The 26,785-nt window shown below is 37.0% G+C and overlaps 1 protein-coding gene and 1 non-coding gene across 2 annotated transcripts; one reads left to right on the top strand and one right to left on the bottom strand.

Moving 5' to 3' along the window:
- Window positions 1-16,954: 16,954 nt before the first annotated feature.
- Window positions 16,955-17,875, bottom strand: LOC143682164 (olfactory receptor 2A7-like). The gene has a single exon (XM_077159088.1). The coding sequence runs from the start codon at window positions 17,873-17,875 to the stop codon at window positions 16,955-16,957; it is 921 nt and encodes a 306-aa protein (XP_077015203.1).
- Window positions 17,876-18,778: 903 nt separating this feature from the next.
- LOC143653889 (U1 spliceosomal RNA) lies at window positions 18,779-18,942 on the top strand. The gene has a single exon (XR_013161596.1). It is a non-coding gene; the product is annotated as a U1 spliceosomal RNA (small nuclear RNA).
- The last annotated feature ends 7,843 nt before the right edge of the window (window positions 18,943-26,785 follow it).

Below are 26,785 nucleotides of genomic sequence, written 5' to 3'. Positions count from 1 at the left end.
CCGTCTATGTTGTCTTTTGGGAACCCCGGTGTAGTAGCTACAAAAACCTAGCTTGACAAGTGGGGTCCCTAAGAGGAGGGCAGCCACTGATCCATCCTGCAGGTCTCAGGACTTGCTGGGTTAACAAGCAAGCACCTACCACTCACTGGTCTGCCTCTTTTGTCACTTACCATAGTGGTCACCTCCCTAGTACAGGCACTCTTGCCCCAAGCAAGGAGGGTATGATACAACCTGCTCAATCAAGGCTCCCAGGGAATGCTCTTGGAGCCAGGAGCAGAACTATAGCATTGTCCCATTCGTGGGATGGGGGCGGGTGGGGTTCTCTCTAGTATAACCATCAATATCCCACCACGGCATGGTAATGTGGTGAGGGGCTGACTTCCTCCAGCTAGGGTGGAATATAATTGGGCCAAAACCTGTGGCTGCACTGTCAGTTGCTCCCTCCCCACCCTCATGCCCCCTTCCTTGCTCAGTGCCAGTTAACTAAGAATTTGTTGGAGGACAGGGTTGGACATGAGGTGGCCAAGATTCCTGGGTTGAATTTTTGTTCATTGTATTCATTGCTCTTGGCATTTATTTTATGCAGGAGTAAGACACAATACAGGACTTAAGACATTGTGGGCTTAACTGAGGGGTCACTTCACCCTACCCTACCAGCCTGGATAGAGGTACCAAACCATGGCTGGGGCCTAGGGCATGCTGTTTCCATCCTCTGGTCAGAAGGACAATGATGAAAGGGTGTTTCAATTTGCTAAAGCTGTCATAGTGCAATATACCAGAAATGGGTTGACTTTTTCAATGGGGATTCATTAGGTTACAAATTTACAGTTCTAAGGCCATGAAAATGTCCAAATTAAGGCATCAGGAGGAAGAGTCCTTCTTTGAGGAAAGGCTGCTGGCATCCGGGGTTCCTCTGACACATGGGAAGACACCTGGCAACATCTGCTGGTCCTTCTCTCTTGGTTCTGGTTTCAGAATGGTTCTCTCAGCTCCTGTGAATCCTTCTTTCTTCTCCTAAGGTGTTTTTCTTTTAGCTTCTCTGGATTTCATCTCTTAGCTTCTCTGAGGTCTCTGAGTTTCATTTTCTTTTATCCTCTCATAAAGAACTCTGGCAAGGGAATTATACAAACAGTATACCTGCAGAGCTGGCCTGCAGAGAGAGGCCACATCTAAACAAGAGAGGTTGTCTGGGATGACTCTTAGGCATAAATATAAGTAAGCTTATCTTCTCCTTTTTAGGAATAAGTTTCCTAATGGCAAGCCTCAAGATTGAGGGGTTGGCCTACTAAATCAGGAGTCCCCAATGCCTGTTAGAATATCAGGGATTTCCTTGTATGAGGAAATTTGATATTTCTACCTTTTCCTCCAGCTCCTGAGGGGGACATTGCAAATACTTTTTTATTTTCTGCCCAGATTACTCTGGGATGTATTGGGGCATCACACTAACCTGTTCAAACCAATAAGATCTCACTCCTTATTCAAGGTTCCATATAGTTATAGTGTTTAAGTAAACTAGCCATACAAGTTAAGTTAGTGTGCTACAGAAAATATAAATTTTGTACCAGATAAACATCTCTTCCTTTTGTCTCACACAGATATTGAAGTCTCAAACTCAGTCAATATAATCTTTTTCCTTTTTAGTCTGATTTATCTTAGTCCTAACATGATCAGCTTATTCAAATTTCTAGTAGAAGTCTGATATCTTTTTAAGCTTTGTTAATAGTTATTGTTTCATGAATTTCTAGTGTGTGGAAAAATTATTAGCAAATTACTTAGAAAATTCAATTATGAATCAATAAATTAAGACTTACCTTCTTAAACCATTTTAATATTGAGTCTGTCTATTAAACTAAATTCGTGATCTTATATCCAATGATACAGAAGGAAATTATGCTATCAGTGATTGGGTACTAGAGCTATTGACACAGTTATGGAAATAGAAAGCAGCAAACTAGAATACAAAGCAAATAACCATCTAATGTAGATTGTCTCCGAGTTGCATATGTCCATATAAGTAAGGGAGTTCCTGGAGAGTAAAAATAATCAGTAGTAGAAGAACATTAAAAATTAGACTAGCCACGCAAAAGAAAATACTTTTACTTATTTCAATAGAAATTGAGTTTAGATAACTAGTTTAGATAACTAGTTAGGAGAGTTACTCCTAAAAGATATACTCCTTTTATTCATCTCTTCCATATTTTATTTGAATCTTATATATCTAATATTAATTTAAAAAAATCAGATGGAACCCAAATAAGTTAAATTTCTTAGTAGCTGGAAAAGGTAAAGGAGGTTAGCTCAGAGCATTGAAATATATCTGAGTTCCAAAAGTACTTTCCTGTCATAGTGATGTGCATTAATTTATGTATTTTTATGTATGTATAATTTCAGATGTTTTTAAATGGCAAATTTTATCTGATTAACAAATGATCATATGACCTAAAGTCAATGTCTAAGAAGAAAATAATTTCTTCATATGTAAACAAGGCTTCAGGGCTTGATGGAAACTCTATATCAAAAAGTATATTTTACAGTTTGATGAGCTGACAAGTTGTTTTCTAAAGTAGTGGGTGATGGCTAAGGCCAAATTCCCAGCATGATCATCTATTGTTAAATACATAGCTCAAGTGAACTGAGGTGCTATTGACCTGCAAGTAGCAAGAGGAAACTGAAAACTATGTCATCTTATTGCTTAAGAAGTTATAAGCCAAGTTTTTCAAAGTTAATTTATGGATTAAGTGTTGATAACGTGGTTATAGGAACTACTGTGACCCATACAGAATAACTGAGTGTCAGTTGCATGTATTTACAGTACAATAATTCATATACTTGCAAGTTGTTAGAAATTGACAATAATTGATCATATCTACTGAGTATTTCTTGTGTATTTCTTGTATATGTAGAGCATATAGTGAGGCAGGTTGATGGTTCTGACCTTTGTGAAGATTTTATTCTGAAGTATACTTCAGGAGAAAGTGTGAAGATAAATAAAAATGTAAATACTAAATATAAAATTCTTGTAACAAGAAAATTTAAGTACTGTTCATGATTTTATCCCCTTGCACCTTTAGGTAATACCTTGTTCCCTTTTCCATACTCTCTCCATCCCCACTAAAAATCATTTCTTCATACTACAGAAAATATATTTACACATATATACTGAATACATTCTAGGTGCATAATACTTTACTTAAGGCTGCATTTAATGAAAGATAAACATAAGACAGATTTATACAAAATGGATACAAAGTGGATTTTTGTATCCATTTTGCATTATATTTCATTGCAATAAATTTGTTCTTTTTTATTTAAGAAAACAAACCATACACTTAGGACCACCAAAAATGAGTATTTTAGTTAGCTTATCCATAGGCACATTTAAATAAAGTATCCAAATAATCATTGTAAAGCCTGTGTTTGTATAGTAAGTTTTATAAACCAATTTAAAATTAAGGCAAACAAAGGAAAAAAATCTATAAATATAGATATCAGATTTTCTTAAATTTTCTAAATATTAAGCACTAATTTAAATACCGTTTGATTAGCTGTCTAAACTGTGAATGCTCTCAACTTATCAAGTAGAAAGTTATTACAAATATAAGCGTTGCTATAGTAATGACCTATGTTACCAAACATGTTCAAGCTTTTGATTTCAGGGATCTATTTTATCTAAAATTACTATAGTGTCTATAGATTTTATTTGTCAGATCTATATATTCCTTTTCCTTTCCCACTTTGTAATCCTTCAAGTTACCCTTACTAATACTCTTCCATTTTGTACCCTCCTCCAGAGCTCCCTCTCCTTTTTCAGTTATCAGAGCTCCCTTTAATATTTCTCATAGGGCAGGTCTCTGGTTGGAAAATTCTTGCAGCCATTGTTTATCCGTGAAGATTTTAAAATCTCCCTCAATTTTGCAGTACAACTTGGCAGGATAAAGAAGTTTGGGCTGGAAGTCTTTCTTGTTCAAAATCTTAACTATATCATACCATAGCCTTCTTACCTCCATGGTGCCTGTTGATTAGTTTGAGTTCAGTCTTATATGTTTTCCCTTGTATGTAATAAATATCTTTTCTCTTGCTCCTTTCATGACTTTTGATTCTCTTCAAGATTTGACATTCTGAAAAGTATATGTCTTAGATTAAGCCTATTTGAATTTATTCTATTTGGTAACCCTTGAGCTTGTTTGGTTTGGATGTTTATGTCTTTCATAAGCGCTGGGAAGTTTTTCCCCATTAAATCTTCACTTAGCCTTTCTATCCTTTTACTCTTCTTTTTCTGGGACACCAATTATTCTTTTTTTTATTAATTAAAAAAAATTAACTAACACAACATTTAGGAATCATTCCATTCTACATATACAATCAGTAATTCTTAATATCATCACATAGATGTATATTCATCATTTCTTAGTACATTTGCATAGATTTAGAAAAAGAAATAGAAAGACAACAGAAAAAGAAATAAAATGATAATAGAGAGAAAAAAAACAAAAAAAACAAACAAAAAAAACTATACCTCAGATGCAGCTTCATTCAGTGTTTTAATGTAATTACATTACGATTAGGTAGTATTGTGCTGTCCATTTCTGAGTTTTTGTATCCAGTCTTGTTTCACAGTCTGTATCCCTTCAGCTCCAATTACCCATTATCTTACCTTATTTCTATCTCCTGATGGTCTCTGTTACCAATGACATATTCCAAGTTTATTCTCTAATGTCGGTTCACATCATTGGGACCATACAGTATTTGTCCTTTAGTTTTTGGCTAGTCTCACTCAGCATAATGTTCTCTAGGTCCATCCATGTTATTACATGCTTCATAAGTTTATTCTGTCTTAAAGCTGCATAATATTCCATCGTATGTATATACCACAGTTTGTTTAGCCACTCGTCTGTTGATGGACATTTTGGCTGTTTCCATCTCTTTGCAATTGTAAATAATGCTGCTATAAACATTGGTGTGCAAATGTCCATTTGTGTCTTTGCCCTTAAGTCCTTTGAGTAGATACCTAGCAATGGTATTGCTGGGTCGTATGGCAATTCTATATTCAGTTTTTTGAGGAACCACCAAACTGCCTTTCACAGTGGTTGCACCATTTGACATTCCCACCAACAGTGGATAAGTGTGACTCTTTCTCTGCATCCTCTCCAGCACTTGTCATTTTCTGTTTTGTTGATAATGGCCATTCTGGTGGGTGTGAGATGATATCTCATTGTGGTTTTGATTTTCATTTCTCTAATGGCCAGGGACATTGAGCATCTCTTCATGTGCCTTTTGGCCATTTGTATTTCCTCCTCTGAGAAGTGTCTATTCAAGTCTTTTTCCCATTTTGTAATTGGGTTGGCTATCTTTTTGTTGTTGAGTTGAACAATCTCTTTATAAATTCTGGATACTAGACCTTTATCTGATATGTCGTTTCCAAATATTGTCTCCCATTGTGTAGGCTGTCTTTCTACTTTCTTGATGAAGTTCTTTGATGCACAAAAGTGTTTATTTTTGAGGAGCTCCCATTTCTTTCTTTCTTTCTTCAGTGCTCTTGCTTTAGGTTTAAGGTCCATAAAACCACCTCCAATCATAAGATTCATAAGATATCTCCCTAGATTTTCCTCTAACTGTTTTATGGTCTTAGACCTAATGTTTAGATCTTTGATCCATTTTGAGTTAACTTTTGTATAGGGTGTGAGATACGGGTCCTCTTTCATTCTTTTGCATATGGATATTCAGTTCTCTAGGCACCATTTATTGAAGAGACTGTTCTGTCCCAGGTGAGTTGGCTTGACTGCTTTATCAAAGATCAAATGTCCATAGATGAGAGGGTCTATATCTGAGCACTCTATTCGATTCCATTGGTCGATATATCTATCTTTATGCCAGTACCATGCTGTTTTGACCACTGTGGCTTCATAATATGCCTTAAAGTCAGGCAGCATGAGACCTGCAGCTTCATTTTTTTTCCTCAAGATACTTTTAGCAATTCAGGGCACCCTGCCCTTCCAGATAAATTTGCTTATTGGTTTTTCTATTTCTGAAAAATAAGTTGTTGGGATTTTGATTGGTATTGCGTTGAATCTGTAAATCAATTTAGGTAGAATTGACATCTTAACTGTATTTAGTCTTCCAATCCATGAACACGGTATGCCCTTCCATCTATTTAAGTCTTTTGTGATTTCTTTTAACAGTTTTTTGTAGTTTTCTTTGTATAGGTCTTTTGTCTCTTTAGTTAAATTTATTCCTAAGTATTTTATTCTTTTAGTTGCAATTGTAAATGGAATTCATTTCTTGATTTCCCCCTCAGGTTGTTCATTGCTAGTGTATAGAAACACCACAGATTTTTGAATGTTGATCTTGTAACCTGCTACTTTGCTGTACTCATTTATGAGCTCTAGTAGTTTTGTTGTGGATTTTTCAGGGTTTTTGACGTATAGTATCATATCATCTGCAAACCAGTGAGAGTTTTACTTATTCCTTTCCAATTTTGATGCTTTGTATTTCTTTTTCTTGTCTAAATGCTCTGGCTAGAACCTCCAACATGATGTTGAATAACCGCGGTGATAATGGACATCCTTGTCTTGTTCCTGATCTTAGGGGGAAAGTTTTCAATTTTTCCCCATTGAGGATGATATTAGCTGTGGGTTTTTCATATATTCCCTCTATCATTTTAAGGAAGTTCCCTTGTATTCCTATCCTTTGAAGTGTTTTCAACAGGAAAGGATGTTGAATCTTGTCAAATGCCTTCTCTGCATCAATTGAGATGATCATGTGATTTTTCTGCTTTGATTTGTTGACATGGTGTATTACATTAATTGTTTTCCTTATGTTGAACCATCCTTGCATACCTGGGATGAATCCTACTTGGTCGTGATGTATAATTCTTTTAATGTGTTGCTGGATTCTATTTGCTAGAATTTTGTTGAGGATTTTTGCATCTATATTCATTAGAGAGATTGGTCTGTAGTTTTCTTTTTTTTAAATATCTTTGCCTGGTTTTGGTATGAGGGTGATGTTGGCTTCATAGAATTAATTAGGTAGCTTTCCCTCCTCTTCAATTTTTTTGAAGAGTTTGAGCAGGGTTGGTGCTAATTCTTTCTGGAATGTTTGGTAGAATTCACATGTGAAGCTGTCTGGTCCTGGACTTTTCTTTTTGGGAAGCTTTTGAATGACTGATTCAATTTCTTTACTTATGATTGGTTTGTTGAGGTCATCTATTTCTTCTTGAGTCAAAGTTGGTTGTTCATGCCTTCCTAGGAAGCTGTCCATTTCATCTACATTGTTGTATTTATTAGCATAAAATTGTTCATAGTATCCTGTTATTACCTTCTTTATTTCTGTGAGGTCAGTGGTTATGTCTCCTCTTCCATTTCTGATCTTATTTATTTGCATCCTCTCTCTTCTTCTTTTTGTCAGTCTTGCTAAGGGCCCATCAATCTCATTGATTTTCTCATAGAACCAACTTCTGGTCTTATTGATTTTCTCTATTGTTTTCATGTTCTCAATTTCATTTATTTCTGCTCTAATCTTTGTTATTTCTTTCCTTTTGCTTGCTTTGGGGTTAATTTGCTGTTCTTTTCCCAGTTCTTCCAAGTGGACAGTTAATTCCTGAATTTTTGCCTTTTCTTCTTTTCTGATATAGGCATTTAGGCCAATAAATTTCCCTCTTAGCACTGCCTTTGCTGCGTCCCATAGGTTGATATGTTGTATTTTCATTTTCATTCTCCTCGAGATATTTACTAATTTCTCTTGTAATTTCTTCCTTGACCCACTCATTGTTTAAGAGTGTGTTGTTGAGCCTCTACGTATTTGTGAATTTTCTGGCACTCTGCCTATTATTGATTTCCAACTTCATTCCTTTATGATCTGAGAAAGTGTTGCGTATGATTTCAATCTTTTTAAATTTGTTGAGACTTGCTTTGTGACCCAGCATATGGTCTGTCTTTGAGAATGATCCATGAGCACTTGAGAAAAAGGTGTATCCTGCTGTTGTGGGTGTAATGTCCTATAAATGTCTGTTAAGTCTAGCTCATTTATTGTAATATTCAAATTCTCTATTTCTTTATTGATCCTCTGTCTAGATGTTCTGCCCATTGATGAGAGTGGGGAATTGAAGTCTCCAACTATTATGGTAGATGTGTCTATTTCCCTTTTCAGTATTTGCAGTGTATTCCTCATATATTTTGGGGCATTCTGATTCCTTGCATAAATATTTATGATTGGTATGTTTTCTTGTTTAATTGTTCCTTTTATTAGTAGATAGTGTTCTTCTTTGTCTCTTTTAACTGTTTTACATTTAAAGTTTAATTTGTTGGAAATTAGTATAGCTACTCCTGCTCTTTTCTGGTTGTTATTTGCATGAAATATCTTTTCCCAACCTTTCACTTTCAACCTATGTTTATCTTTGGGTCTAAGTTGTGTTTGAGGATCCTGTTTTTTAATCCATTCTGCCAGTCTATGTCTTTTGATTCGGGAATTCAGTCCATTAACATTTAGTGTTATTACTGTTTGGGTAATACTTTCCTCTACCATTTTGCCTTTTGTATCATATATATCATATCTAGTTTTCCTTCTTTCTACACTCTTCTCCACACCTCTCTCTTCTGTCTTTTTGTGTCTGACTTTAGTGCTCCCTTTAGTATTTCTTGCAGAGCTGGTCTCTTGGTCACAAATTCTCTCAGTGATTTTTTTGTCTGAAAATGTTTTAATTTCTCCCTCATTTTTGAAGGACAATTTTGCTGGATATAGAATTCTTGGTTGGCAGTTTTTCTCTTTTAGCAATTTAAATATTTCATCCCACTGTCTTCTTGCCTCCATGGTTTCTGCTGAGAAATCTACACATAGTCTTATTGGGTTTCCCTTGTATGTGATGGATTGTTTTCCTCTTGCTGCTTTCAAGATCCTCTCTTTCTCTTTGACCTCTGACATTCTAACTAGTAAGTGTCTTGGAGAATGCCTATTTGGGTCTATTCTCTTTGGGGTGCGCTGCACTTCTTGGATCTGTAATTTTAGGTCTTTCATAAAGTTGGGAAATTTTCAGTGATAATTTCTTCCATTCGTTTTTCTCCTCCTTTTCCATTCTCTTCTCCTTCTGTGACACCCACAACACGTATATTTGTGTGCTTCATATTATCATTCAATTCCCTGAGCCCCTGCTCAAATTTTTCCATTCTTTTCCCTATAGTTTCTGTTTCTTTTTGGATTTCAGATGTTCCATCCTCCAGTTCACTATTTCTGACCTCTGTCTCTTGAAATCTCCCATTGTAGGTTTCCATTGTTTTTTTCATCTCTTCTACTATATCCCTCATTCCCATAAGTTCTGTGATTTGTTTTTTCAGACTTTCCATTTCTTCTTTTTGTTCATCCCTTGCCTTCTTCATGTCCTCCCTCAATTTATTGATTTGGTTTTTGAAGAGGTTTTCCAGTTCTGTTTGTATATTCAGAATTAGTTGTCTCAGCTCCTGTATCTCATTTGAGCTGTTGGTTTGTTCCTTTGATTGGGCCATATCTTCAATTTTCCTGGTGTGATTTGTTATTTTTTGCTGACATGTGGACGTTTAATCAGATTTCCCTGAGTGTGAGACCCAGCAGGTTGAAAGATATTCCTGTGAAGTCTCTGGGCTCTGTTTTTTTTATCCTGCCCAGTTTGTGGCACTTGTCTGTGTGCGGGTCCCACCAGCAAAAGATATTGTGGCTCCTTTATTAATGCCACTATTGGTGTTTGGTTGGATCCAGTCCCTGCCACTGTCGGAGACTCCCTCTTCTACCTCCGGGCAGCCTCCTGTGGGGGAGGGGCGCCGTCTGCCGGCTGCCACGGCTTGGGGAACTCGCTGATCCGAGCCTCCCAGCTGGACGGGGAAGCTGCCTGTGGGGGATGGCACCGGTCGCCGGCCGCCACGGCTTGGGGAACTCGCTGATCCAAGACTCGCGGCCGGTCCGGGAAGCCACCTGTGAGGGAGGGCGCCGGCCTCTAGCCGCTGCAGCCCAGGGAAGTGCGCGCCGCTTGGGGAGCTCACCACAGAGGTATCTCGCAGCCAGTCCAATCAGTCCAGACTGGGGTACGCTGTGTGTCTGGTCCCTGCTGTGGCCCCGGGAGCTCTTCTGCACTGTTTCTGGCCACCTAGTAGTTGCTCTGGAGGAGGAACTAAGATGCGCATACCTTACTAAGCCGCCATCTTGTCCCCGTCCCACACCAATTATTCTTGTGTTGGTACACTTGATGGTGCCTATCATTTCCCTGAGATCAAGTTACATTTTTTCCATTTTTCTTGCCATATGCTCTTTTAAACGTTCAAATTCAATTGTCCTGTCTTCTAATTCAGATATTCTTTCTTCTGCCTCTTGAAGTCTACTGATATAAGACACTAACATTCTTTTGATTTGTAATAGAGTATCTTTAATCTCTGTGATATCTGATATTTTTCTATTTATCCTTTCAAATTCTTCTTTATGCTTGTAGTATCTTCTTGATATCCTTTATGTTATTATGAACAACCTTAATCTCTGTGATATCTGATATTTTTCTATTTATCCCTCCAAATTCTTCTTTATGCTTGTAGTATCTTCTTGATATCCTTTATGTTATCATGAACAACCTTAATTAGTTGTTCCAAATTCTGTGTCCCCTCAGGTAATTTAATTTGGTCATTTAGCTGAGCCATATCTGCATGGATCTTCACATGCTTTATGATCTTCTGTTGTAGATGGGGCATTTTAATGTCTTAATAAGGTTATTTTGCAGATTTATTTCCTTCCCTCATCTAAGGTTTTTAATCTTCTTGTGCTTGCTTTGAAAATGCCCTTTTGGATTTCATTTGTCAGCCTTTCCTTTCTCCTTGAAACCAAGTCCCTGATCTCAAGGCAGGGGGTGGGCGGCAGGGAAGATTGTAGTTCTACTTAGTGCTTTATTTGAGACCTAAGCAGATAGGTAATTTGTCAGACCACACTTCCCGCTTCTCCCCAGCAAATGGTGCTCTTGAGTCTTCTTGTCCCCTTATGCCCACAAATCCCCAATTGCAGGTGCAATGTCTAGCAGCCATTCACAGTGCTCAGCTTGGCTAGCTTCCTTGGCCCCACCTCTCCATCTGCACACACCTGTGCAGGCCTCCATGGGAGAAGGGGAGCAGTATCAGGACCCAAACAAGGCTCTGGCTTGTTGGATGTTGGTCTGGCACCACTCTACATCTCCCCCTCCTTCCCAGGGAAGGGCCCCTCAGTCTTTGTCAAAAACACCCTGGTGCCCACAGCAGCATGTCACAGGGGTAGGGAGTAGGCACTATACCTTGACTAAGTACAGTCTGTGCACAGTAAAAGCACATCTCCCAGCTATGGAGCTGAAGGAAAAATCTCCCCAAGCCAGCTGCCAGGCTAGGTGGAGTCATGAACAAGTACATTCAGCCCATTCTCTCCATCCCAATTTTTCCAATTCTTTTTCTAAGGACCTCCCTATATAAGGTTGAAGACCCCCAATAATCACTCACATGTAGGAACAACTCTCCTGGTCATTTTTCTGTCACTTGTTGTACAGAACTAGGGTGAACTCAGCCTCTTCTATTCGCTGTCTTGCCATTGGTCCCTTAAATATGTTCTTATAGATTTAGTATGCATTGTGACTGAGCTGACAAGAATTAAATGTGTAATTTAGAGAATAACTAATATACTTTAGAGTTCCTGAAATGTAATATCACTCCATAATATATCCTCCTATAAATTCCTTTGGTTAGGAAAATTCTTGTGTATATTTAATTTAATCCATAATCCAGAAATTTCTTATTTCTTTTTTTGGTAACATCTTTCCAAATCAAATTTATATCACATTGTTACTGCTCCATAGATAGAAACAATACCAAACAAATCCCAAACACTTTTACATAATTTGTTCATAAATTGTTTTCTAACTTTGCATCACATTTCCCTGGAACTATTCATATAGAATATTAAAGATGAGCATAGATATTTAGCATTAATAGAAAGAATTTACTTCCCTTTCTGTTGCTTAAATGAAGAGTTGCAAAACAGAATGACAGTTGACAAAATACTAGATGCTACATGTCTAACCAGAATTTTTTGTTGTTGTTAATTCTTTTTAATTTAAGAAAACAAGCAATATACCTAGAACCACCAACAGTGGATATCTTAGTTAGCTTAGCCATACACATATTTAAATAAAGTATCCATATAATCATTGTAATGCCCGTGTTGCACAGTAAATTTCATAAACCAACTTAAAATTAAGACTCAAGGAAAAAAATCCACATATTCTACATATCTAACCAAAATTTATGGTAAAATAAAAGAAGGCAACTTGGCTAGGTCCCCTATTTGGACTCAAAAATCTCAGAAGGAAAAAACGACCTGCAGGTTGGAACGAGGTATCTTGCTGTCTCTGGGAGCCTCTTTGGGAGCTACAGAACTGTTGCTTCTGTTTTTGATGGACAGTGTGCCAGAATTCTCAGAAAGGGTTAACTCTCTGATGGGTTCAACCTCATTGACATGGTGAATACCTTCCTCCACTGGGAAGAAGCAGTTCTTTATTTCTCAATTTCTATTTCTGTTTTTAATCCAGTGGGACACACAATTAGGATAGGCAACCACAGAGCATGCCCCTGAGACATCATCACTTGTTACAACCCCCAAATACCTGGCATTGGCATAAATACCAGCACTGTGCTAGTTCCCAAGTCTCCAGCTAGTTCAGATGAATCTGCAAATTTCCAGAAAGTTCAGGTGAATCTGTAAGAAAACAGAACCAGAGATAACCTATAAACTCCTGGTAGTTCAGTTTCTCCCTAATGTAATCTAGATCTTTTATGTTGCTGCAGAATTATGAATTAGAAGCCCAGAACCATGAAAAATCATCTTATTCCAAGCTACAATTCAGAGTTCTGGAGATGCTGCAGCGAGCTCAGTAGGGAGGCAGAGAGAAGACTGGAGAGCCACAAGAGGGGTTGAGGTGTCCATTGGGGCTGATTATGGCCTGTGTGAAGGAAGATTTTCTAGTGTGCAAATCACCAGTGTAGGTCTGCGGTTGGAAATATTCTCTAATCTCTGTTCTGTAGTGGAGAGATTCTGAGCCTGTGCTCTCAGGGGAGTAGAAGAGAGAACCCTCTCCAAGGTAGCTTCCCTTGAAGGTTCCTGCCTCTCTGAAGAGGGTGTGGATATTTTCTAACCATGCTGTCATCATATTTATTTATATTTCTTTCTTTTACTGTGCATAAGAGCATTAGGAATCTCACTTTAAGCAATTGTGCAATTTACAGTGTGACCTCTGACAGATATTCCAAAGTGTGGAAAGGATCTGATGCAGGTGATCAAATTTTTAAGAATACACATGTCTGTTTTCCAACTTTACATGTCTACCATGGGAAAAAACACATATATTTAGTGATGTAAAAAATGGATCCTGGCCATATTAAAATTCTGATATATAGTAGGCAAACTATAAATATTGCAGCCTCTTCTTTTGTTCTATTTATATGATTCAGGTAACTTGCATAAATGTTGAAATCAGGAAACTGAGATATAGGACAAAACCCCTAGACTTTCTATATTCAATGTTGTATGAGCATCACTTAGAAAAGGTCATTTTAGGATGCAAGAATGGAAAAGTCAAGTAAGACAATCAGAAATTAATTTAAATTTTATGATGATAAATAAACTTTAACTTAGGAAAATGCTTGACCTCAAAATGACATACTTTCTATTGCATATCAAGTTGATGCAGCTCTTAAGTTGTGGAATGATACTAATAAATATAATTTATTATTTATATATAATAAAGTATTAATATATATAAAACATAAAAATATACAAAAATAACATACAACATAGTCAGCTCTAAATTGCAATAAATATGTTCTGATATATTTATTCACCAGCATTTGTCATTCTCTATAATCTCTCATTTTATTTCATCTTGCTTTTATGTTGGTAAATGCAGTGAAGTCCATCAGAATTTGGATAGAATATTCATTTGAAGGAAGAATAAATGAAAATCAACATGTGTATAGATTTGAACATTTCCCAAACTAAATTACACAAAGAGTTGGTTTGCAAAATATTGGCTTTTAAACATGAAATAAGTGTCCATGTCAAAAGTGAATCAATCTTGAGAAAGTCACATAGGTATGTAATTGATGGAAAATAACAACTGTAAAGTATTATTATTGCATTTGTGGGGTAATGATGGTTAAAAGGCCAATACTTTAGTGTTTCACTTGGAATCTTGAAAGTGGAGAAATAAAGAGACAGAATTTGTTAGAACTTATTGAGCATTGCCCAAGACATACAAACTTCAGTTGGCAGGCACCTGTGTTCTGATTATCAGATTTGTTACCTATTTGGGGGATGTATGAGGAAATATCCTTCAATATCATTAAATTCCACTTGTTCTGATTCTGGGCTCCTTGAGCCATATTCTTATTTCTTATTCGCTTATCAGATTTTTGAAAAGAGAACTAAAATGGGTATATGTACTCCTTTCCCTTGGAAAAAATATATAATATACTCCATCATAAAGGTTGAAATTGGTATCTGGGTTAACCATGATTATCTTGAGAATAATGTGATGTTCAGTATTGATTGATCTCAATGCTGATCATTCCTGTGGATAGAAAGCTAGTTTCTGACCTACAAATGCTCAGGATCTGGCCTTAAGCCTCTCAAGTTCCCATGAAATGAATTATTTTTCTGTCCTTTCTGAATGTCTTTTTTCCTTTATAAAGTTAAATATTTTATAGACTATGATTGCAATAACTATCCTATGGAAGAAAAAATTAAAAAAAAACCCTTAGTACATTAATGGTTCTCAGCTTTTTTGAAGGTTTCTAAGCTGATTTTAGGGAATTCCTTGTCATTCTCTTATACAGACCATAAACACTACAAATTAACAGAGAACTTTGTTTAAAATTTCTGAGGTTCATTGAGCCACTTAAGACCGTCAAGTTATATGTTGGTTTCTGTAGATTCTGGATGAAGCCCCATATCAGATAAATATTGACATTCAGACTGTTAACAAGATTCCATGGTCAGAATCAGTAAGGATTCCCACTGAAATGTTAAACTGAGAGAGAGAGAATGGCATGCTTTTCTGACTCAATTAATTACAAATTTTTATTGGGCTATATATTATTTCCATAAATAGTAATCATTTCATTGAAATAGTGGTGTTATACACCAGAAATTATGCACCAGAGTGTTTTATATTATTGAACAATTTCCCATAACGCTCCCAAATACTTATTGTTCAGCAGTGTTAACTCCACTGAAGCTTGAATAGAACTTTGTCTTTCAATATTCTAGCAAATCATTCTTATAATTGTGCTTAAAAGGCTTTATGAACTTAAATCGTTCCTATAATTGAACTTAAAAGGCTTTGTGATTCAAGTAACCGGGGCCTAAAACTAAATTTATAAATAAAACTAAAACTAAAACTAAAAACAGGGGCCTGACTAAAACATATAAAAATGTATTTATAAAAATATAAATTTGTAAAAGATATTCATTTATTTTTATATATCTTCTTAAAAAAGAACAGTATTGGTTTCTAACAAGTAGAAGAAAATGAAAATAAGAAATAAAATGTCTAAGCACTAGTCACGAAAGAACTTGCTCATAATGTTCTTTTCTTTCTTTGGAGTAAATCTTTGCAAATGTGTAAACACCCCACTTAACTCTGTCTTTTGAGATTACAGTCACGCATATGGAGTGCTATCTAGAATTTTACAGAGAGACAGTTGGAAAATTCCTCTTTGTAAAACAATCATTTAAGATGAGGTCATTTTATTTTTTTAATTTTAATTTCCATAGATCTACTAGCTCCTTGGACATTTTATCTTTTATTCATTTCCTTTTAGCCACCATATTCATTCATTTTATGTTCCTACAAACATTCTCTTATAGAATTCTCCCATATCACTATTTTCTAAACACAACAATTGAGAAACCGTTTAAAGTTTATGCAGTGTGTTGGTGATGGGTTATGCAAATTTTTCCAGATTCCTGTGAAAAACTTGTTTTGTTTCTTTTTTTCTCCTCTTTAAACCATGACACATAAAAATTAGATTGATTTCATGCAATGGGCAAATTGTGGAAAATGCATACAGAATCCTATGGGTTTTTTTTAATCCCAAATCTATAGGATTGTCTAATTGAATGATACCATCCCTTGAAACTGTTCTAGGAATGCTGACCTAACATGGAGAGGGTTGAATTTGTTATTTCCAGATGATATGTCATTGGAGGGTGGAGACAGTGATCCTTACTTTCTGTACCAAATAGCACAATTTTGCCCAGGCTGATCTTTGGTACTGTGTTCAGACATAAATTTCTTTAGAGGGTCACCTTGCAAGGAAGAAAATCATTCTGCTGTAGAAGCTGAACACAGGAAGTGTTTACAATGAATCAATCAAGATCAAGATCTCCTGTTCCAAGAAACCACTAAGTGTCGTGAAAAAATTGTTCATTGTCAAATAAGTTTGGAATATACTGGCTTAAAAGTTCAAACAGATTTCTTCTTTATCTAGGAAATTTTCACATCCATTATATGAATATTAATTGTGAGTACTAAAATGAGGCATCTAATATGTAATAATTGTCAAATATATTTGACTATGGTACATACTCTTAAAAGTCTATTTGAATGAGCAGCACTTGAGAAATACATTTTGATATAGAACTGGACCATAACTTGATGTGTATTTCAAAAAGGGTGTTATTCTGGATCCATGGCTTCCCAATCCTGGTCCATGAACCAGTTGCTCCACAATTTGTTATTGATAATTTTTAAAAACATAAATTTCTAGAAGTCAACCCATATCTACTAAATCAGAATTGCAATGGTATGATGGGAAGATATCTATTTTTAAGGTGTCTCAGATACTTCTGCTGCTGAATTGGGTTTGAAACCTCTGGAGATAATTCAAAACTACTTTCCACCTAGATTCCTCATTATTTTTTTTTTATGAAGCTAACTCTGTAGCATTCTCTTCAAAGCATTTTTCACTTCAGAGTTCCTTAGACTATAGATCAGGGGGTTGAGCATGGGGTTGAAAAGGCTGTGAAATAGCAGGAGATATTTTTTCTCCCCTTTTTGATTCTCATATCTGGGTCCAACATACATGATAATGGCTGTGCCATAAAAGAGTCCAACCACACAGAGGTGGGAGGAGCAGGTGGAGAAGGCTTTGCTTTGGCCTTCCTGTGACTGGATCCTAAGGATAGCACAGAGAATGCAGATATAAGAGACCACAATTGAGGAGAAGGGTCCCACCAACACTGACACTGCCCCAGCCAAGACCATCATCTCATTAATGTGGGTGTCTGCACAGGCAAGTCTGAGAACAGCAATAATTTCACAGAAAAAGTGGTTAACTCTCTGGGGCCCACAGAAGGGTAATGGCAGGAGTAATACTACATGTACCAAGGCTAGGAAGACTCCTAAAATCCAGGAAGTCATTGCCAGAATGATGCAGACTTTCCAGTTCATGATGCCAGTATACCGGAGAGGGTGGCAGATGGCCACATAGCGATCATAGGACATCATCACCAGGAGAAGACATTCTGTGACAGCAAAAGTCAAAAAGAGAAAAGTCTGTGTTATGCAGCCAGCAAAGGTGATGGTTTTGTCTGGATTGAGGAGGTTTACCAGCATCTGGGGCACTGTGTTGCAGGCATAGGCTATGTCAACAAGGGCCAGGTGTGAAAGGAAGATATACATGGGGGTGTGTAGCCTGGAGTCCAGTGAGATGAGTCCCAAGATGGCCCCATTCCCCAGCAGAGTGATCAGATAGAACAGGGAGAAGATTCCGAAGAGGAGCATCTGAATCTGCGGGCCAAGGGAAAATCCTAGTAGGATGAACTCTGTAATGGAGGTCTGATTCTCTGCCATATCCCTATAGAGAGGAAATTGAGTTAATGTTCATGGTTTAAGAGAAGTGTTTAAACATGGATTTATGCTAATTTATTTGACACTTGTTTAAGGATAGAAGCATTCAGAAATACCTGCAGTGAATTTCCTGTGTTTTTAAATGAATGTTTATTTGATTTGGTAACTTTAAAATTTAATACACATATACATGTTTCTCATTGCTGAAAATGGTAATTTTTTAACAGACTAAATTTCCAAATTAAATAACTTGTTACAAGTTATTCTAAAACAGAATTTCTTTATGCTTCTAATAATTTGTTTTTGCTTTTATTAGATTGAATTGCTCTTTGTTGTTTGTGATCAACAAATCCTAATGGACATATAGGCAAAAATCTTAAAATGGCTATAGATCTAATCTAGAGGTGGAAGGTTTTATTGTGGAAGGGTCTTCTAGGATTTAGAAACAGAATTCATCTTCTCTACCTCATTGGCCCTTCACCTCTTACCTGCTTATCTCAACACACTTTTGACTCTAGTGTCTCTCATCTCCTCAGCAGACAGCTCACGCAACATCCTTTGGTCAAGTTTAAAGATTTATTTTCAGTGTAAATCTTAATTTTCTTATTTAGTTGTTCACAATATTTTGACAAGTATTTGAGTGACTGAATTGATTTATACTGGTCATTTATCTTGAGGAAGAATCAATGGCGGTAACTCAATATTGGCTGACATTCTAGAATGCACAATTTTAGATACTAGTCTTCCAGGATATTGGCAGCAGCCAAAGGACCCTGTGAGCAGTGGTACTGAAGGAATTTATGAATTCTCTAGGATATTGTACTAAGCATCCTTCTAACTATTTTATTCCACAATTAAAACAGGTACAAACATGATGTTGCCCTTTTTTGTTTAAATTTGGTACCCATAATTACCTGGCAGGGGAGAGACCATGATCACGAAGGTGGTTTTCCCAGGGCGAGGCTTATCCATTGCACTCTGGATGTGCTGACCCCTGCGATTTCCCCAAATGTGGGAAACTTGACTGCATAATTTGTGGTAGTGGGGGACTCTGTTCGTACTCTCCCCTGATTAATTAAAAAAAATTTGATACCCATATTTACCCAAATTTTGTTTAAATTTGACACCCATATCTTATCTTGGAGAGAGGAGATATAAGCAATAGTCTTCAGTTTAAATGCATACACAATTATAAATCTAAGACCATCCAACATGCGTTAGAGTTCCTATGTCATCATTCAAACAATAAGTGTCATGCCATGCCAGGCTGCTGAAAATAAAATGATTTACAGGTATTTGTTGATTTTCTCATACGTATCTAACATTGTTTTGAGGGTCAAACTATCAAAGATAGAGGTCTCTAAGCTCAGAACCTGGACTCAAGGGTCAAATACAAAAATAAAGAAGCATTTGTACACTTATTCAAAGAAATCTGGAAATTCCTCTCTATGTTTCTAGATATTTGACTTCAATCTATATGTGCAGTTTAATTAAGCCCAGTGTTTTATAAAGAAGTGGTAACCCGCTTTGTTTAATAGTGCCTGGTCAACAGGATGCTAGCTGCATATATACTTCTTTACATTAAAAATAGCTATCAGTCTAACCATATTTTACTTATTTCATCCTCTATAACCTATAATTTTCAATGAACAGAATTCAAGCATTAGAAGATAGCAAAAATGTACTTTTTAAACATAATTTTAGAATGAGACAGTAAAAAATGCATAGGCAATGAGAACGATGTTAAAATATATTTCACCAGAACTCACAGGCAAAAAGAATTAGGAAACCTGGGTGTCTAGGAATGGCTGTTATATAAGGACTCCAATAAACGTTCAGCAGAAAAGACAAATACTTCTACTGTGTGGCTGAATTTATTGACGGTGCTGGAAGCAGTGCTCTCCTCTGCCTGCTAAGGAAGAATCTCTGCTCTTCATGTTACTGTTGAGAAGGAGGGCTTTATTAGTTTATAATCTTCACAGGACACCTTCCCAGTTGTTCTCAGGGCTCCCGGCTGAGCACAAGACAATAGTTCCCAGTTGCACCAGCATGTTCCCTTGAGAAACTTGAAGAACATAGCCACCATTGTTCTGAAAAGGCAGAGGATTGACTGTCCCTGTTAATTCATGTTTCTTCTCAGGGGGGAAAGAATCCAACATTAATGGTTAAGAGAAGAACAGATAATATCTTCACAACTAAAAGGATATATGTTCTAGTTTGCCAAAGCTGCCAGAATGCAACACACCAGAGATGGATTGGCTTTTAATAAAAGGGGATTTATTTAGTTAAAAATGTATAGTTCTTCAGAGGAAAGGCAGCTAACTTTCAACTGAGGTTCTTTCTTACACAGGAAGGCACAGGGCCATCTCTACTGGCCTTCTTTCCAGGCCTCTGGGTTCCAAAAGCTTTCCCCTGGATAATTCCTTTCTGCATTTCCAAAGGCCTGGGCTGAGCTGAGAGTGCTGAGATGAAGTATGCTGAGCTGCTTGGGCTGTGCTATGTTGAGCTCTCTCATTTAAGGTTCCAGCCAATTAAATCAAACATCATTCATTGCATTCATTGCAGCTGACTGCAGATGTAATCAGCAACAGAAGAGGTTCACATGCCATTGGCTCACATCTACAGCACTAGGACTAGGCACTTTCACGTGGCCAAGTTGACACCTGAACCTAACTACCACAGTATACATATAAAAAGTCATAACCTGAGAGTGAATGACTATTACAGCTGCCTAAGTACATTATTTAGTTATAGTTTAATGAATCTTTACATTAGTCATGCAACCAAGTCTCCAATAGGACCATGGAAGATGTAAAGATCCATGTCTGGTTATTGTTCCACAGTGAAATAGAACCTTCCCATTAAGTTCTGCAGCCACTTTTCTATTAGAGTAGTCTGGTTTCTCAACATCCCTGAAACTGGTAGAAGGATGAATTTTTATTCAGTGATCTTGAAGCATTTGATCATTTAAAGAGCAACTCAGACCCTGCATTCAGGAACACATATCTGGAGATGGCGAAGGCATTCATGTTAGGTATTCATTTTAGATGTCCTCTGGGGTTGTTGATTTTTCTGACAGGAATGGATGAGGCCTAAGGGCTGAGCAATGTTTGCTTTTGAAAAATTTCCCTTTTTGATGACTTCTTAACTTTACCTTCAGGGGAGGAATAGAGCTCTTGTGAATTAAATGGCTAGCTCTAGCCTTGTGAACTCTTTGTATGGATTGGGATGGATCCATATATTCTAACTATGAGTGTAGATATAAACTGCCCTCCAATTACATACTACACCTTCAAGTATCGCATTCCAATCCTGAACCATGCTGTTTCTGTTTGCTAAAGCTGCTGAAATGCAATATATCAGAAATGGGTTGGCTTTTTCAAGGGGGATTTATTAGTTTACAAATTTACAGTTCTAAGAGCATGAAAATGTTCAGATTAAGGCATAAAGAGGAAGATACCCTCTCTGAGGAAAGGCTGCTGGCATCCGGATTTCCTTTGTCACATGGGAAGGCACATAGCACTGTATGCTTGTCCTTCTCTCCTGTGGTCTCATTTCAGTGACTCTCTCCAAATGTCTGTGTGTGTTTCTCTCTAAGCTCTCCTGCTTTGCATTTCTTTTATCCTCTCAAAAAGGACTCCAGTAAATGCTTGATACCCACCTTGAATGGGCTGGGTCACACCTCAGTTAAAGTAGTCTAACCAAAAGGTCCCCACCCACAATAAGTCTGCCCCCACAAGAATGTATTCAAAGAACATAGTCTTTTCTGGGTACACCACAAATTCCAACCAGCACAGGTGTTGCCAACAATCTTGTGCCTTAAAATCTGTGTGTTGAAGTGGCCATTCCACTATTCTGTCATGCCAACAATTTCTAAGTGAAACAGTGTATGTTGGGACCAAAATCTCTTGGACATGTGCCCATTGTCAGTTTTCTGTGGGGGGGGGTCTGTTGGATTCAGTGAGGTCATGCAGTATCACATATTTGTAAATCGTATACTCTAAGAGCCTTCCAAGTGAGGTACTGCAGACAGAAAGGGGGAAATTCATCCTTGGAATATATGTCATTTGCAGTCAGAATGAATCACTGACCTTTCCAGGGTGGAAGGAGTCTAATGCAACAAGCTATCAGCTGGCTTATTAGGACTCCTTGAGGGTAGATACCATATTGAAGGCCCAGCATTGGTCTCTGCTGGTAACAGTCTAACATACAGCAGAGGTAGTATATATAGTAGCATCAGTGGGGGGCTTTCCATATCGTTGAACTTGTGCAAAGCCTCCCTCTTTGTCACTATGGCTACTGCATTTGTGTGTCCAATGTGTGTCACTGCATTAGCAAGGAGCAGAGACTGGCTGACATCTACTGGTGGAGTCATTCTGTAACTGATTATTGAATGCCTCTTCAGCAATGGATATCTCTGGTTAGCATTAATGTGGAAATCAAAGATCTTTATGTCTGTGCCACTCCCATGACTTGTGTCTCTGCCTCCATTCACCTGATATTCTAGTCTTGCTCCTTCCAGGAAACTAAACAATCTGTAAAACAATTTTCTGTTTTCCAGGAGTCTGTGTATTGTCACCTCAGACCATTTCTTTCTTAGCAAAGTATATGACTAGGTGCATTGCCTAAAGTCAGGTACAGGGAGATGTATTCCTTTATTAATTACCTTTTAGAATCATGCCTGTGTGCTCAAAATATTGTATAAATGTATCCAAAATATCCATGAACCAGATGTAGCTTTTTTCTTCCACAGGGTGTCAGCTAGTTGTAGATAATTCTTAGGACACCATATATAAAAGCTAAGAAAGAGGCGTAATGTATATAGGTGATATTTTGTAGTGTTTTCTGATGTACATGGAAAGGCTTTGATGCAGAACACCAGTGACCTTTGTTGTAGTTCTCCTATTAGAGTTTGCTAAAGACTCCATGTGGCATCTTTATCTGTTCTTTCCTTATTGACACCTAAGTGTGCAAGGGATCTGATCGAGGAAAATGACTCAACTGGTATTGCCATAAATCTTAAGTGTATAGATCAATGAATTTTTATATATTAACATCTATGTCACTACCATATGGATCAAGGTGTTCAACATTTCCATCATAACAGAAAACTCCTTTGTTTTCCACCTTACCTTCTGAATTCATTCCTCAGACAGAGAGATAACCACTATTCAGTCTTCCATCATCAGTCATCTGATGATAAATTGACATCTTAACAACATTTCACTTATTTCTGAACCTCATATAAATTAATCATACATTATATACACTGATGTCTGAATTCTTTGAGTCAATATGTTTTTGAGATTCATCTATGTCATTTTATTTATTAGTAGTTCTTCCTTATTGCTACATTGTAGTCAATATGAATATCCTACAATTTCTGTGCTTTGGGTGTAAAGTCTAAGAAACCATTGCCTACCACAAGGTCTTTAAGATGCTTCCTTGTATTTTTTCTAGGAGTTTTATGGTCCTGGCTCTTATATTTAGGTCTTTGATAGATTTTGGGCTAATTTTTGTATAAGATGGGAGATAAAGTCTACTTTATTCTTTGGAATATAAGTATTCAGTTCTCCCAACACCATTTTTTTTGAAGAGACTGCTTGCCCCAGTTAAATGCAATTGGAAACCTTGTGAAAACTCAATTGTGTGTTTCCTAGTATAACTTATGTAGACAGTTTGATTGAACGCCATAAGTACTTAGAATCTCAGGTAGGACATGAGGTTTCGCTGGTTTGTCTGGAATGATGCCCCAATGAATCCCAGAGTGATTCGATCAGTGAGTGGAAAAGTATCTGCAAAGCCCCCTTCGGGGAGGGGTGAGAATGGGGAGAAATTCAACTTCCCCAAGTTGAATTCTTGATATTCTCACAAGCAGTGTGGACAACCAAAGCTATAGGCTGAGCCCCCAGTCTTGGGGTTTGTTCATATGAAACTTAACCCAGCAAAGGATAGATCAAATCTACTTAAAATTTAGGCCTAAGACTCACCCCCAAGAGAGCCTCTTTTGTTGCTCAGATGTGGCCTCTCTCTCCAGCCAACACAACGAGAAGTTTCACCACCCTACCCCTCTCTACGTGGGGCATGACTCCCAGGGGTGTGGACCTTCCTGGCAACATGGGACAGAGATCTTGGAATGAGCAGAGACTCAGCATCAAGGGATTGAGAAAAACCCTAGAATGAGCTGAGACTTAGCATTGAGGGATTGAGGAAACCTTCTCGACCAAAAGGGGGAAGAGTGAAATGAGACAAAGTGTCAATGGCTGAGAGATTCCAAACAGAGTTGAGAGTTTATCCTGGAGGTTATTCTTATGCATCAAGTAGATATCATCTTGTTATTCAAGATGTAATGGAGAGGCTGGCAGGAACTGCCTGAAAATGTAGAGCTGTGTTCCAGCAGCCATGTTTCTTGAGGATGATTGAACAATGATATAGCTTTCACAATGAGACTATGTGAATGTGAAAATCTTGTGTCTGATGCTCCTTTTATCTACCTTGTCAACAAAGGAGTAGAACATATGGAATAAAAATAAATAATAGGGGGAACAAATGTTAAAATAAATTTAGTTTGAAATGCTAGTGATCAATGAAAGCGAGGGGTAAGGGGTATGGTATGTATAATCTTTCTTTTTTTTCTTTTTCTTTCCTGTGTTAGTTTTATTTCTTTTTCTATTGTCTTTTTATTTCTTTTTCTGAATTAATGCAAATATTCTAAGAAATGATGAATATGCAACTAAGTGATGATATTGTGAATTACTGATTATGTATGTTGTTTTATTTTGTTTCTTTATTTTTTAATTAATAAATAAATTAAAAAAAACTCAATTGAAGGAAAAAAAAAGTCAATTGAAGTGGGTTCAAGGATATTTCAGTGGTAGAATTCTCACCTGCCATGCAGGAAACTCAGGTTTGATTCTGCTGCAATCACGGGCTAGTCACATGGAAAAAGAATGGAATGTGACCCCCATCATGCAGCATACAAAAGAAAAAGTCAGTTGATCATGACTGTCAGGGTCTATTTCTTATTCAATTCTGTTGATCAGTATGTCTATGTTTGTGCAAGTACCAGCTGTTTTGACTGTTGTAGCTTCATAATATACTTTAATGTCAGGAATTGTGAGACCCCCAATTTTGTTCTTCTTTTTCAGGAAGAAGAAGTTTGGCTATTTGAAGATGTTCAAACTTCCAAGTAAATTTGGTAATTTCCTTTTCCATTTCTGCAAAGTAGGCTTGAAATTTTGATTGTGATTGCCTTGAATCTTTAAATCAATTTGCATAGAATTAACATCTTAATGATATTTAGTCTTCCTATCCATGAACATGGAATGGCCTTCCATTTGTTTAGGTCTTCTTTGATTTCTTTTAGCAATGTTTTATAGTTTTCTGAGTACAGATCCTTTAGGTTCTTGGTTAAATTTATTCCTAGATATTTTATTCTTTTAGTTGTTATTTTAAAGGGAATTTTTTCTTACTTTCCTCTTGAGATTGCTCATTACTGGTGTATAGAAATGCAATTGATCTTTATGTGTTGATTTTATATACTGACACTGTGGTAGTTTAATTTAGTTGTCAACTTGGCCAGGTGAATGTACCTAGTTCTGTTGCTCTGGACATGAGCCAATGGTACGTGTACCTCATCTGTTGCTAATTACATCTGCAGTTGGCCAGGAGGCGTGCCTGCTGCAATGAATGACGTTTGACTTAACTGGCTGGTGCTTAAATGAAAGAGCACGATGTGGCACAGCCGAAGCAGCTCAGCATACCTCATCTCAGCACTTGCAGCTCAGCCCAGGCCTTTGAAGTGCAGAAAGAAATCACCCTAGGGAAAGTTGTTGGAACCCAGAGGCCTGGAGAGAAGGCCAGTAGAGACCATCCTGTGCCTTCCCATGTGAGAAAGAACCTCAGTGGAAAGTTAGCTGCCTTTCCTCTGAAGAACTAACAAAATAAATTCCCTTTTATTAAAAACCAATCCATCTCTGGTGTGTTGCATTCCTGCAGCTAGCAAACTAGAACAGACATTTTGTTGAGTTCATTTATTATCTTTAGTAGCTTTGATATTTTCAGGCTGATTTTCTTGAGCACTATTTAGCTGTAGATAGAAAAAGATTCTGTAAATCCAGGTGATAGGGATGCAGTACAGATAAGTGGTTATGGGTGTCATCTTTGGAGTCAAGCAGACCTGGATTAGAATTCAGACTGTGTTATATACTTGCTGTATAACCAAAACTATGTTTCTTACCATCTGTAGCTTTGTTTTCTGTTTTGTAAAATGAGTGTAATAATATTAACCTCAGAACTGTTATGAAGTTTGGACAAGATCATGATACATGAAACTTTTCGCACGAGGTCTGAAACTTAAGCTCTCAATAAAAATATATTAAAATTAATATTTACAATGTGGGCAACACAGGCACAGAATTAGAGATTTAAGTTTTCATTCTGCATTGGAGAAACTTTCTCTATGAGTTACTCATAACAATTTCCATGTAGATTTTAAAAAGTCCTTTCTCTTGAAGTGTACATTTCACTTTATGTTTTGAGAAGACTTTTATAATCTCTCTTTCCCAGAGTGATAAAATAGTCAACTCATTCATTAATTCAGCAGCAACCATGGAGTTCTTGCTGTGTTTCAGGTGAAAAATTCAATTATCTTCATATGAGTCCGTTTAATTTTCTATGCCTGGAACTTATTCTATATTCTTTTGAAAAAGTAAAAATGTGAATCCCAATGAAATGTTAAAATACAAATGGAGTCTTAGAAGAAGAGAAAAGAAGAAAACATAAAGACTATATAGTTCAACTTTTCATTTTGATAGATGAGGAAACAGAATAGTTAAGCAACTTTTCTAAGATCACACAGTGAAGTGGTGGTAGAATTGATGTGAGAACTCAGAATTCCTGATTTTGAGCTAG

The sequence above is a fragment of the Tamandua tetradactyla genome, chromosome 1 (genome assembly GCF_023851605.1).
Source record: "Tamandua tetradactyla isolate mTamTet1 chromosome 1, mTamTet1.pri, whole genome shotgun sequence".
NCBI classification, from domain to species: Eukaryota; Metazoa; Chordata; class Mammalia; order Pilosa; family Myrmecophagidae; genus Tamandua; species Tamandua tetradactyla.
Note: the sequence above shows the minus strand (reverse complement) of the source record. Positions and strands in the feature narration are given on the sequence as shown.

Excerpts from the sequence above, each read along its gene's own strand:
- LOC143682164 (XM_077159088.1), bottom strand. The coding sequence starts at position 17,875 with ATGGCAGAGAATCAGACCTCCATTACAGAGTTCATCCTACTAGGATTT.